Raw genomic sequence first — 14286 nt, 5'->3', positions numbered from 1 at the left:
ACACTGCTGACAGATCGGCTGCTGGCCACAGTCTCCCCTCTCTCTCTGTTCCCGCCCTCTGACTCCACGCCCCGCCCCCCGACTCAGCGATTGGACGATGTGTCCACCGTGACTCACGAAATGCCAAGCACTGGCGGAACAAAACGTCCGTCAACATTTGCTGTAAACAACACGCAGATGGCATGGGGGACATGAACAACAGAGATGATGCATTTCTCTCACTGAATAGCTACAGAACAAAGACAAATACTTATTTCCACGTCCAAAGAACATGATTAGATTAAAGCTTTTAAATGTAGTTGTTGATTATAATTAAAATAATGACGTTTAAGTCATTAAGCCTTAAGTGAATTAAAAAAGACACATTTTGTGGGGATTTTTTTTTTTATTATTATTTCTTGCAGAACCCTTTTTAATTAAATATCCCGATTTTGAGAGACACAAAGTAAATCAACACATCACTTACACATTCTGTTATTCCTGAAATACTGGACCGTCTCTTCAAATAATACAGTCATATTTTTTTGGCATAACCACTTTCAATTTCACGTCAGATAATAATTAATCATTTTGAATCATCAAACTGATTTGTGGGAGAAAGGAAACGTCTTCTTGAGCCCTTTATCACAGCATGTGGGAGATATAAATATTAATAAGATGTGTGACGTACAGTTGTGTGTATTTGTTGCTATTATGTGTCTAATCTGTTTGTGTAACATCATGACTCACCCGGCTGGTAAGCTGTGCCAGAACAACCTGCTGATCAACGCCAACTCACATAATGAATGAAACATACAGACAAAGCAGCATCAGCTTGACAGGCAGCTAAAGGTAATATGATGAGTAGAGCACATTTTCAGTGGTAACAGGTTATGTAAAATATCAGAATTTCCCTCATATCTCTTTGGAGCATGCACTGGTCTTTAAACAAGCAATAAACAACTCATCAAATGAAGAGACAGACCTCCCACAGCCACAAAAAAAATCTTTTCCTCATCATTATTGCAGAAACACATGTTCCATTGTGCTACTGATAACATCTACATGCATGCTGCAGCAGTCAAAGGTCAATTTCATTCTTCTTATTTTGATCAGTGGATTTGAAAGAAATGTGCAATTGACCTGATTTCTTTTTTTTTTTTATGTTGAAGCTCGAAGTTTGATTCCTCTCTGACGTTAAATCCTGTTCGACTGACATGATTTCACTTTGAATTATTGTTTTCTTTAATAAACTGTTCATCTGCAAAGAAGAGTCACAAGTACTTAAATATGTGTGAATTTTATTAAATGGCATCTTAACATTTAGGACAGATCAAATGGAAATAATAAATCAAAAGGTTAATCGAAATGAAAGGAAAGATTTTACGGTTTAAAAAAACAGAATTTTGTTTAAATGATGATACAGACCCATGTGTAAAGATTTAGGTAAAATAAAACGAGAATAACTCACAATTAATTAACAATCTGACATGTTGGATAAAAGCTACACCTGCTTCCTTATCCTGATTTAAAAAACACACATTGAATCACAGTTTCTTCTTTGTTTGTCAAGTACAGGGATTGGTCATAAAGAGTTTAGACTAACACAACATAAAGACCGGAAACATCTGACTAAGATTGTTATCAAGAATTAAAGGATTTCAAAAGACAGAAAGAGGCACATGTATTAAAATAAAGGACGAAAAAAAATGACAAAATGCAGCCAGCGGCATGGCAGGACTGTTCATCTCTCTGTAACAGTCTGTCAGAGGTAAATAGCTTCCAGTGTACTTATGACAATATGGCAACGCATGAACCTAAACGATCACAGGAGGAGGAAACTCTTGTGCTTCAGTCCGTCCACAGGTGGAGGTCGGTGCTCTCAGAGAAGGACCAAAGAGACTCCTTCACACAGGCAGGATCCAAAGAGAGTACTGGAGGACACAAATCACTGATGGCTAATTTATTAAAAGCCAAATGATCCACCTGCACCTCAACTGGTGTTAAAGTAAGATAAAGGATCATTTAACCACATGTTTCTCTGCCTAATGCTTCTGATAGATGAAATATCTGACACTTTTATGCAGCTGTCTCGGCCAGGACTCTCTTGAAAAGGAGATCTTGAATCTAGTGTTGTAGTACAATCTCAACGAGAATATTTTCCTGGTAAAATAAAAAAAATTATAATGTGTAATGTATTTGAAATCTCTTTGTTGGCTTGACTGTTTGACGCCTGTCCTGTTGTTGTCCTGACTTCCTGTCACTGTTTGTCCCTCAAAGCACTTTGTAAACACCTGTTTTTTAAAGGTGCTATATCAATAAAGTTAATGTTATTATAAATTTGCCGTCAAGTGATCAGCATGTTCCAATACTAAATTAACTAATTTTAATCAAAAAGGAAAACGATTACAAAAGGTTTTATCACAAAAAAAAGAATTTTAAACTATTTTTCCAGCTTGTACCATTTCAAGTAGATTCTAGTTAATTTATAATAATAATAATATAAAATCTAAAAGTTACAACTATTCACATGGTCAGTGCAGTTAATACATAAATACCAAATACTGTCTAAGGACTTGACCTCTGCAGTTGACCTTGAGGTGTGTGAATACTAAGTCTGTATACGGATGACTGATTTTACAACTCTTTGTAATATCGGATCTTTGTGTCTAACATTCAAACACAGAAAGAAAAGAATCGTCTTGGTCCCTTAGTGTTGTTTCCTTTCTGGAGGAGTGTGTTTATAAGCGTTAAGTACTGCTCATAATGATGGTGTTCATGTACTCAAAGTAATTTAACGTTGACAGGTATTTTAACAGCAGCTGGACGTGACTACTTGCTGGTTTTTTTAGGTTCGTCGAGCTCTAAAAACACTTGACACATTTTTGTTGTTCTTCTTCCGACCTGATCAGAAAAAACACCAGATCAAACGAAAAATGTGCTGACTCAGCAGCTTCAAACTTTTCTGAGTCATTCATCTTACATGAAAGCAGCGCAACTCAACGATCCTGCTACTTAATTCGACCTCGCTTCCCTTGTCCCCCCTCTTACCCTCCGCCAGTCCGCCTCCACCTTATTATTTATTCAGTCGCTTCCCTTTCCGCCGTTCCCCCCCTCTCTCTCTCTCTCGCACACACACTTGATGCTGAGTTCTCTCAGTCAGTCTTGGTGGTTTTGTGTCTCCAGGGGTAAATCAGCTCCCCGACAAACAGCTTCTTCACCAGAGCGCCCCACGAGTCTTTGGGGTAGCAGCTGTAGGTCGGGGTGCGGTACGTCTGAACCACAGTGCTGCCCTTCAGAGGGTTAATCTGAGGAAGGAAACACACAGAAGACTTCTGAATAAATCACTCACAGACACAAGTGCAACATGTCAACAACAACTGGCCTCTGTATATGTCTGGATAGTCCTACTTATTTTCTGATGTACAGATTTTGTGATTTTTATTACTGCTTACTCTGTTCCTATTCTAAACTTTCCACAGACCTTTAGTCAGTCGACAGTTTGTTCCACAGAATGATGAGTGACTAAATGCACCTTCACCTGATTTAGTTTTGACTGTAGGTCAATTCATACCCGCTGATCTGAGGGTCTGATCAGGCTGTAGTCAGTGAGCAAGGTGCCAAACCAGTTAGTGCTTTGTAATGCTTTGAATTTGATATTGTGTTTCTGTATGATCGGTTCGGTGCCTTGCTCAAGGGGAAACCTTGGCAGCACTCAGGAAGTGACCTGGCACACTTCCAGCTACAGGACCAAACTTCCATGTTTAGGTCTGCATCGGGGCTTGAACCGGTTCCAAACCCAAGTCCCTTCAGTTGGAAGCTTCAGGTTTTTCACATCAAGCTGCGAGTGAGAGTTTAATACTTGATGATGATCCAAACTAGCTGTGATGATGTTTTAAATCTTTCAGGTTCATCCCGTCGTTTCACTCAGATCAAAAAATGACCTGAAAGAAACTTTGTGCTCCTTTAGACGGCGGAATGTGAAAACAAACTTCAAACCTCACGCTCAAACCTCAAAGTAAAATCACTTTTTTTTTAAAGGAGGAGGGACTTTAAATGTACCTTCATCTAGTCACACTTTTTATTTGATTTAAAGCAGTTTTAGAAACAAACAGGCCGTCAGCTTCAGCCATAGTATTAGATAACGAGATTTCAAGAAGAGAGAGTTTTGTTATTAGTTTGTAATTTGATTCAAATGAACAAATCCATCACAGTGACATTCACCTCGGTGTAATGCTTCACTTCCTGTCTTTAGGGGCAAAGATGAAAAGCTCCCCAAAGAGTTTATTCACTGGATGGGAGACTAATTAAAGGAAACCAACACAGTTACCATGGTGATCTTTAAACAGCAACAGAGTGTGACATCATACCTCCATCATCAGGTGAAGGGCGGTCCCCGGCTCCTCACACAGAACTCTGAACTTCACTCCCTCTGTAATGATCGCAACACACACACACGTCATCCAGAGATCGGGAATGGACTTTGTACAATATTTCATGAAGCCATCCCTCCATTCATCCAGCACATTAACCGTTACATTAACACTTTTATTTCTGGTACATTCAAGGCAACATTTTAAGAAAATGTCATGAGTAGTTAGCGTCAACTTTGAAAAAACAAATTTCTTTACATTTGATTTGAGTTCTGTTTTGAGGAACTGATTAATCTGTAACTGCTCTTAATTAAACCCGTGAGAACATGCACAGTTTAATACGAGAGATGGTGTGGCCGGTGATTAAAGGTGATGTACCTGCCAGTCTGTAGGAGCGGAAGACTCGGAGGCCCACGGCGAACAGAGGGAAGGAGTTGATGAAGTCCACGCTGAGGTGGAGGACGCCCTGGAACAGCACCACCACCAGACGCAACTGCACAACACACGGACGTACAGGCGTTGAAAACAAACACACCCTACTGGGAATCATTTAGTGCAACACCTCAGAGTCATGCTCTGTGACAGAATCGTTATAAAGCATCCAACCTGTTAATAAATTCATTAATGCAGCAAACGTGTTGTAATTTATTTAAAGGGATATCACACCCTGAATTAAATGATGACTATCAAACACACACACAGAGGAGATTTTTAAAGAAGGTCGGCAAGTTTTAACTGATAATTCAAAATTATTTTGACAGATTCCTGTTGTGACAAATCTTCAGTATGGACAGATTACTTTTTTTTTAAATCCACAAACATTTTTCAAACCACTCCTGAAAGTCTTCTAGTCACTTTTTTACCATCAGAATCTTTTTCAGTCGTCAGCTGTGACACATTTTTGTCACTTAGATCAAAGAAATGTGTCACTTTAGGAGCCTTTACTGATTTAAGTCGATTTGCAAAACGACCAGTATAGTTGTGTTGATAATTATATCCATTTGTGGCTAGAAGGTGACTCGTCTTACCAGAGTGAAGACCAGGTAGTAGAGCGCCGTGGTGGGCAGCAGAAACAGCAGGACGGTGAACAGCAGCGTTCCAATGAAGAGCTGCAGCGACAAAAACACACTCACAGTAAACACCTGCATCCTGCTGTGACGATGACGTGTGTGTGTGTGTGTGTGTGTGTGTGTGTGTGTGTGTGTGTAAATGTGTGTGTTACCTGGTCCAGGTCATAGGAGCAGGAGTCCACCCTCTGCCGCAGGACGTTCCACTTCTTGCCCCTGAAGAGCCTCCAGAGAGACGAGAGGCCGTAGATCTTCAGACAGTACAGCCTGACGGACACACAGAGAGAAAAACAAAAACTTAAACCAACTTAATAACCGTCAGCTTTTTGAAGGTCTCGGACTCAGACTGGGCGGACTCTGGGTTTTAAATCAAGACCGGCCAAGACCACCACTGACAGGTTCATGTTCATCATCACTGTGATTAGAAGGAAAACGGCTCTTTCTAAAAGAATGAATATCTTCAATTCATTCATAATTAGATTTTTATCCCTCGGTTTACGGCCGCAACCTTCCCGGTGTTACGGTCTAAGAGAGCGATACACCCGCTGCACACAAGATCATGATTTTCAGTGATATTTATGGTCTTGGTCTTGACTCAGCATCATCTTGCCTTGGTCTCGGTCTCGGAGCGCTCTGGTCTCGGGATAAGAGACTGGTAAAAAGTACTCAAAATTATGGAAGTTTTCGCCACATCCTGAGAAATACTGATGGCATTTTGGAGTCGGCTTTTTGTGTCTACAGGACATTCTAGCCTTATATTTCCGACAGCGAGAGCTCTTTTTTACATCTCCTTCATTTTCTGTCAATTAGAACCTGAACCTGAGAAACTGTTAGGTCACAGCGTACAGATTGAATAAGAAACCCTCACAGAGTTTTTTTTCTCTGACTGGATTCAAAAACACATTCGACATGTTCCAAAAAGCTGTCGGAGCATAAATATGTAAACCAGGAGAGTGGGTAATATTTCATTATACACCGAGCGATGCCAAGCTATCTTTAGAGCGGATGCATAATTTAGTCAATCCGTTCTCCTCCAACATTCAAGACCGTGATGGCAGTGTTCATGCTTCGACAGAGACCTGCAGCCATGAGTCATCGTGGTTAGAAATATAACTGAACGCAGAGCAGGTGAGTGAACCTGAGAGGCAACTCTACTCAAACCTCACGATTTAAGAGGACAACCAAAATGTATATGTTCCTGCATCATAAGAAGGACTAAACATGAAAAAAGAGGAAGATCGTTTAATTAAGTTTCTAACAGCTGGAACCAGATTCCATTTACAAAAACACTTAATTTAATCTCACAGTACAGGGAGTTGTTAGTCTACAGTCCTCTTAGCGGGCAGCCCGGGTGCAGGTCGGACATGTGGCTCTTTTGCTGCATGTCATTCCTCTCTCTCTCTCACTAATTTCTGTCTCTATCCACTGTCCTATCTCTATAATAAAGGCATAAAAAGCCCCAAAATAAACCTTAAAAAATAAAAAATAAAATAAACAATTATTTCCCTCATAAGTTGGCACGATTGTGGTTGGTCCTTCCTTCCCCCACTTTAACTTGAAGCATGCAGTGACATTTGGCATGATTCTGAATGTTTTTTTAAGATCTCCTGACCTTTTGTCCAATCCCAAAACAAAGAATCACAACTTCCAGCAGGTTGACAAGCGACTCAAAAGGATGATCGCTGCTTCCTCTCCTGTGGCTCCTTCTGCACTTAAACACTGACACTCAAAGAGCTTATTGAAGAATATGAAGCAGTGATAACAACGTCTGCAGGAAGCAGCCACTGATAAAAAAAAAAAAACAAGGTTGGAGAAAGACGCCCCCTACAGGGATTAAAAGGAGGACGCTGATCCTACTGTTCCTCACTAAGACCACAAGACATGAAACAGAAGACTTGCTGTGATCAGCTGTGAGTAAGATCCATATAAATAGCAGTTCTTCCAGATGTGGGTACAAAGGAGGTCTGGGCCTTATAAAGACCTGCTCAGTGAAACGTCCTCGAGATGACCCATGCTGTTTATTGTTTAGCTCTCTTTTAAAGTTTGAGATGTCTCACCTGGCTCCGTAGACGTAGAAGCAGTAGATGTGGAAGGTGAGCAGGGCGACCATGTCAGAGAGCAGCGAGAGGGCAAAGGTCAGGCCCAGGCAGGCTGAGAGGCCTCCGTACCACAGGATCCCCTCGATGAAGGGAGACATGAGGTGGATGTAGCCTGCATGGAAACAAGGATAACTCGAGGTCAACGTCTGGCAGAGGTGATGACACTTTTTGTCTTGTTTTCTGTAGATTTATTGTAGAATGTAAACTTAAGAAGGTTTCTGTACTACATAAAGCTCTGAGGATTTGTGTTGGGACTCACTGATCCACAGGTGAATGTGGTAGAGAAAGAAGCGACCCAGGACCTGGTCCAGGGCCCGGTTCATCTTCAGCCCTGCAGGAGCTCCCATCAGCCACTGCAGCAGCTCCTCCAGCTCTTTAGCCACATGCTGAGGAAGAATGACAAGAGCTCAACAAGACGATGAAGAAAACTTTTTTAGATTTGCTTTTTTTAATTTTTTTTTATCTCAGCTGATAAGAAACAGACACACACAAACACACACTCACATCAGCTGCAGGCACCAGTGCGTTGGCTAACGTGCTGATGTGGTTGTCTCTGTAGAGCCACCACATGAGCAGCATACCGAGCGCCACGTCGATCAAGAACGACACCACGATGTTGGCTTTTCTGCAAATCAGACACAAGCATGAAGGATACGCTCAGAGGAAACACAAACGCAAAGGCAAGTCCCAAACATCTGGGAGATTCTCCGCTGCTTTACAAACGTTTACCTCATGAACTCGGTGTGTCCTGCGGCTGGTTTTGCCGAGCTGAGTGTCCTCATGTGTTCGGTCCTGTAGCTGAGCTGGACGCAGGTGGACAGCTTACTGGACAGGAACCGGAGCGGATAAAGACTGAAGATCCTGAAGATCAAATGTGGATCATATTTAATATTTTTCTAGATCATCGTAAAGGATTTCTCCTACGTTATGCTCTTTGTTCGTCTCACCGCATGTTACAGATCCAGGTCCATATGGAGAGCAGCCAGCTGATGAGCATGCAGAACGGTACGGAGGCCTGTTTGAGCAGCTCCACGATGATGCTGGCCTCTCGACCGTCAGACTGCCAGTGTGTCGACTTCAGCGGCCCGTCGTCGTATCTGTCCAGGAAGAACAGCGCCTGGCTGCCGGCCACCGTCTGAAACATCTGCACCGATGAAGAGGAGACAAACATGACGACCCGTTTATATCCACCTGAGCTGCTTTCACAGATGCTCTTTCAAGCCTTTGGTTTGATGTCATATTTTTAACAAATTTATGAAAAAAGACCCTCAACAAAGTAACTCAACAGTCTGAGAAGAAAGAAATATAAAGATAGGTTTTTAAATTCTAACTAATTTAGATCTGTATCTCATTTCAAGACACTCAACACATACATGTACAATCATTACCTCCTTCAGTCTAAATCAACAGCTTTCATTTGTGAACTCATTAAAATCAGCAGACAGAACTTCAAAGAGAATCTGTTTATTTCTCATGGTCTCCTCCACCTCGTACCTGTCTGAGCTCAGATGGCAGTTCAGTTTTGGGGTCTGGAACTCCATTCTCGACGGGGTGAAGCTGCGACAGCATCACCTTCCTCTGCTCGTAGTGGACAAAGATCACCTTCTCTCCCTCCTCCTCCTCCTCCTCCTCCTCCTCCTCTTCTACCTCTTCCTGCTCTTTCTCTTCTTTTTCATCTTGAACCAGCTGGTCCTCCTCCTCCTCAACCTTCTGTTTCTCCTTCTTCGTTTTCTTTACACTGTCCGGTTGAGATGACTTCCCATCTGGTTGTAACAAAGAAAAAAATCTGTTTAAAATCCTGAAATGCTTCAAGTGTTTTTAACAGAAAGTCCTCCTGGGGTTATTAAGCATTTAAACATAATACACTAAGCAGTTCTTCTTATTTCCAGTTCTTCTGTATAAACCCTATGAACAGAAGTCTGAGGTTCTCTGACCCCGGTTGAGAATCTGGCAGGTGAAGCCCGTCTTGCCCAGCTTGCGCTTGATCTGGAGCCAGCGTTCCTGAGGGAAGATGGTGCTGAGGTCTCTGAGGAAGCTCTCCATCCCCTCCTGACCCTCTTTAGGTAAACTCCACGAGCCTAGCACCGACAGCTCCACCCCACTCTGAGCCTGTACCTGAGGAGGGGGGGAGGAAAGACTTTCAACTCCTATTCATCAACAAAGCAGTTCCTTTTTGGGTGAGCTTTAACTTTTTAAATGTTTGTTAATGTTGCAGAAACTTTTGCACGATGAAATGCCAATTTAATTTGTGTGGATCAGGATAAAATTAGCAACTTGGGAAAAAGTTAAATTAAGGGTTTTAGGCATTTTTTCAACCAATGTCCTTGAGGAATCTTGACAGACTTGGGTACTTATGTTTCAGAGAATCAATCAAAAGACATTAAGACTAAATGTAACCCCGTCCTAGTGCCATAAAGTAGTGGTTCCCAAAGTGGGGGTCGCCAGCATCCAAGAGGGGGGTCGCGAGATGCCTTCCATAAAAAATAAAAAATCATTTAAAAGTGCATAAGTATATATTTTTACCCATTTTTGTAAATATACAAAAAGTAGTCTAATGTCATATAAGACATAGTATCATTAAGTTAAATTAATGTGTACATTTTTATTGTTATTGTTATTGTTTTATTATTTTGTTTTATTGTTTTATTATTTTGTGTTCCTAGTTTTTGGATAGGTTTATTAGTGTGTGCGTGGCTGTCGCTACATTATATACCTAACTAACCACCTTAAAGAACAGTGGGGTCCCCAGTTTCTGTCACCCTTATTTTGGGGGTCACGACCTGAAAAGTTTGGGAACCCCTGCCATAGAGAGCACAAAGGAGTGCTGCCCTCACCTGCTGGATGTACTGTTTGACCTGTCCAGGAATGAACGGGTAGTGGATTACAGCCAACACTACGGCCGAGTCATGACCAGGGATCCAGCGTCCGACCAGCAGCCCGCTGTCCGCCCGGTTACAGCACTGTGGGAAGAAGATCTTCAGCACCATGATTTCACTGCAGCTCAGTGTTCGGCCTCCAGCAGCTCGGATTACCTGAAAAACAAACAAATAATTAAAAAAAAAAAAAAGTTAGTCTGTCTCCACATCTGCTGGACAGAACAGAAAGACACCGGGTGCTGTTAACAATTCATCCATTTTGGTGTAGTATTTTGGAGATACTGGGGGATTGGATTGGTGTCACTCTCCCAGTGCACCCAAGGCTTTGCCTCCTTTGTGACAAGTCATTGGTGCCTAACGTAACAAATCCCAAATTTAGCATTTTAAAGGTCGGATTTATGAGAGCCGCAAGAATTATACTGCGAAATTGGAAGGACCCCAGGCGCCCCACTGTGAAGGAATGGACTGACAAAATGGTTAAGATCTCTTCATATGAAAACATGAATGTTGGTGGAAAGATGACGGAGAGATGGGGTCTGTTTTGGCAACATGTTAAAATAAGGTCATAGAATGGATTCATGTCTGTGGCATTATTTTTGTTATCTCATGCTAGGAGATGACTTGCATGCTTTGCCTAAGTGCTCTGTACCTTTTTTATTTTTTAGCTATAAGATGTGCTGCATTGTTTTAAAAACTGTTAAAAGTTAATAAAAACTTAAGTTACAAAAAACAAAAAAAACACGACAAATGGATGGAAATGTTTTGTGTGAAGCACTGTGAATTGATGCTTAAATGTTCTATAAACAAGCACATATTTGGCATTATGAAGCCATCATAACTGGAAATAAGACCTTGAATAGTGTTGGACTACACTGCCCTACAAAGGCAAATGGCAGTAACTTCAATTTTTTCAAAAATGAGTTTTTGTCATTTTTGGAACATTACAGATGTGCTTTATTACGTGGACAAATATCTTGAGTCAATTGTGCTGTTTTTTTTGAAAAAATAGTAACTTCCAAAAGCCCTCGAGAAACCAAGGCAGAGTAACTTCACTCATCAGGGTCTCTGCCTTTGTTTTACTGCGGATCAAAGTGAAGTTACTGTTTTACTGCAGTGGAGTTAAGGTGTTTTAGCGGCTTTCCTGAATATGAAGCCGCTGAGAGGCTGAGGTTGGGCCCAATATCTTGTCCGACACACTTTCAAAAGAATACTGTGATACGTAAAAAATAAGTTTGACCTTTTTATTACCATAAAAAAGATAATCAACTTAACTTGACTTAATAACGTGCATTAACTCATAATCACAGTGAGCCAGAAACAATAGCGGTCAACAAAAAATACGGCAACCCAGCTCACCCTCTCTCTTCCACTGAGAACAAAAGGTGAACAGGTGAGTTAAATCAACACATCTCCGCCCATAACCATGTGACCCGACATCCCCCCACTCAACACAATCCTAATAAATGATATAATAATCAATAACCCAAAACACCAATATATAACAGACTACCTTAACCTTAAATAAATACCACAAAGACAATTATATCAATCCATGGCTCCAACAGGTGTTATGCCTTTGTTTTAATATCTGTCATCAAGCACTTCTGACACACACAGTAGAGTGACTAAAGTGTAGCAAAGAAATAGTGTTGGTTGTGTTATTTTAACAATGCAAACCAAGTGAAATACAGTAACAAATGGAAGTGAATGCCTTTAGCCTTGGCATGACGCCGTTATTATTGTACAGGCAATGCAAAGGCAGAGTACCTTAACTTCCAAAATGAGGGTCAAAGGTCATGTTTGAGCTAAATATTTTTATGTACATTAATAACTTGATTAAAAAGGCAAATAATTGCCACATTTCCAACATTCTGCCTGCAACTCATTTGGCTGGACAACAAAAAGACTTTAAAGTCATTTTTCCTTTGAAGGGCAGAATAACTTGTTAATGTCCCACCCAATAAAAATGTTCAATAAAACTGCTTTGGTGAACAAAGGGAGTCGGGACTAGTCGGTTGACCTCCTTTAACGCCCTTCACGTATTGAGTTGGCAGCCTGTTGTCATGGCAACATAAAAGCCCCCCGGGGCCGGCCTGTCATTGATGGCTGAGATTTCAATCAGCAGACAAACACAGGAAAGTAGGTTAGCTGTAGAGTTAGCGGGAAACACAGGATAGTTAGTAATAACAAAGAGATAAAATAAGACTGAATACGTGTATTTAAATAAGTCAAACCGAGTTGATTAAATCCGTAACCTGTTTCAAGTTCATCGTCATTTCACACTGAAAGTTTCGGATTACTCGAAAACAAAGAAATAATTCAGCGGAGAATAAACACGCTAAAGATGTTAATGTTAACACGGAATAAATGTGTGTAAAATATATTATTTACCTTCAATCTTAATTCAAACAAAAGCGTTCTTCTTCCATTTATTCCGCAGAGTTGGGTGAAGCTAGGTAGCGAGCGGCGCCATCTTTTTTGTTGACAGTCCGTTAAATTAAATTCTCCGGGTAGAAACACAAGTTAAGTTTGTTTCCGCTTATGTGACTTCCAAAATAAAGTGGAACATTTTATTTTATTTTGGACGATGGCATATCAAATCTAAACGGTTTGGACCAGTATTATATTTCGAGCACTTCTCATCCATTCACTTGAATTATATTATTAACGAATAAATGCATATTTTAATGAGTAAAAATAAAAATAATGGCTTTTAAAACAATATACTTTATTGAACAAAATTCCTACAGTGAATTCAACAGTTTGCAAAAGAAACAGAAAAGTATGCATGTATAAACATGCAGAATATATACATATACAAATAAATTAAATTCATTAAATTGACAAAAAAACATTTAACGCTTGGTTGGGTTGATTAAAAAAGGTCTATGTTTTCCACTAATGTAAATGTTGTCTTGCAATTCCTTGATTTGATCACTTGGGGGCACTTTTATTTTATAATAACTTAATATGTAAACTGTCAACCTTAAACTTTCTGTTTAATCATTCAAATAAAAACAAGTTCTTCATGATGGATTTAATACAAAACTACAATCTCAAAACAGTTCTGTAAATGGCAAAGGTACACTATGTTATATATACTCAGTCTTTTTTCTTACTGAAAATATTAAAGTCAGTACTAACTTTAAAATAAAGATTGACTAATTATAAATTCATAATGACACATAGGCCTAGATACAAATCTCTAACTACCAGACTACTCCTACTATAATAATAATCATCATCATAATAGTCAGTAAAGTAACCTGTGTGTTACTCACCCGTGTGTGTGCCTTTGCTGTCAGAGTTGTTGTTAAATGAGGAGTTGGCCCAACTGTTAACATTTATCTCCTCCTGCAGTGACACAGCAAGAAAAGAGCGGGAAGCAAAAAACCCAGACAGACTGAAAATAGTGACACAAATCATGTTTTATTATCTTGAATGATTCAAGGCTTACATGTTGTCTCTCCACATTGACAGATGTTTCTGTAAATAAAACATCTTAAATCTTTATTGGTCTTGTCTTTGCTTCATTGTGGAAGAAGTTGACTTTGGCCAGTGTTTTAGTACTGATTTTTTAAACGACTCTCTTTGTGTTTGTGTGGTGACCATTGACAGTCCAAGGTGGTGAAAAACCTTTATTATGAATGTTAAAACTTCAGGTTGCTCTAATATTATCAGTGTTTGAAAAATACTTCTTCATAATGTTGCATCTTACACATGCTTCAGATTATCTGGACAGTCAATGCCTCCTTTTACTATTTTCTTTTCAATATTACGATATTTAAATGTGTTTATTTATTTAAATTTCTGATTAATATACAATTTAAAATAAATAAATAAAGGGATTTCATGTTTCCTGCTCACTATTCATTTTCTAGAGAAATATAAT

At 40.0% G+C, this 14286-nt stretch overlaps 1 protein-coding gene across 1 annotated transcript; it reads right to left on the bottom strand.

Annotated features, from left to right (window-relative positions):
• Positions 1–1260: 1260 nt before the first annotated feature.
• Positions 1261–12891, bottom strand: pigq (phosphatidylinositol glycan anchor biosynthesis, class Q). The gene is made up of 14 exons (XM_061026221.1): positions 12786–12891; positions 10353–10550; positions 9453–9633; positions 9013–9281; positions 8466–8662; positions 8248–8379; positions 8023–8143; positions 7778–7904; positions 7477–7630; positions 5575–5686; positions 5381–5461; positions 4731–4845; positions 4350–4411; positions 1261–3287 (listed from the first exon to the last, which is right to left on the bottom strand). Exons 2-14 carry the CDS (start codon positions 10503–10505, stop codon positions 3135–3137), a joined length of 1857 nt encoding a protein of 618 aa, XP_060882204.1. The 5' UTR covers positions 10506–10550; positions 12786–12891; the 3' UTR covers positions 1261–3134.
• Positions 12892–14286: the final 1395 nt, after the last annotated feature.

The sequence above is a fragment of the Labrus mixtus genome, chromosome 20, assembly GCF_963584025.1.
Source record: "Labrus mixtus chromosome 20, fLabMix1.1, whole genome shotgun sequence".
Lineage (NCBI taxonomy): Eukaryota > Metazoa > Chordata > Actinopteri > Labriformes > Labridae > Labrus > Labrus mixtus.
This window is presented reverse-complemented; position numbering and strand designations above follow the sequence as displayed.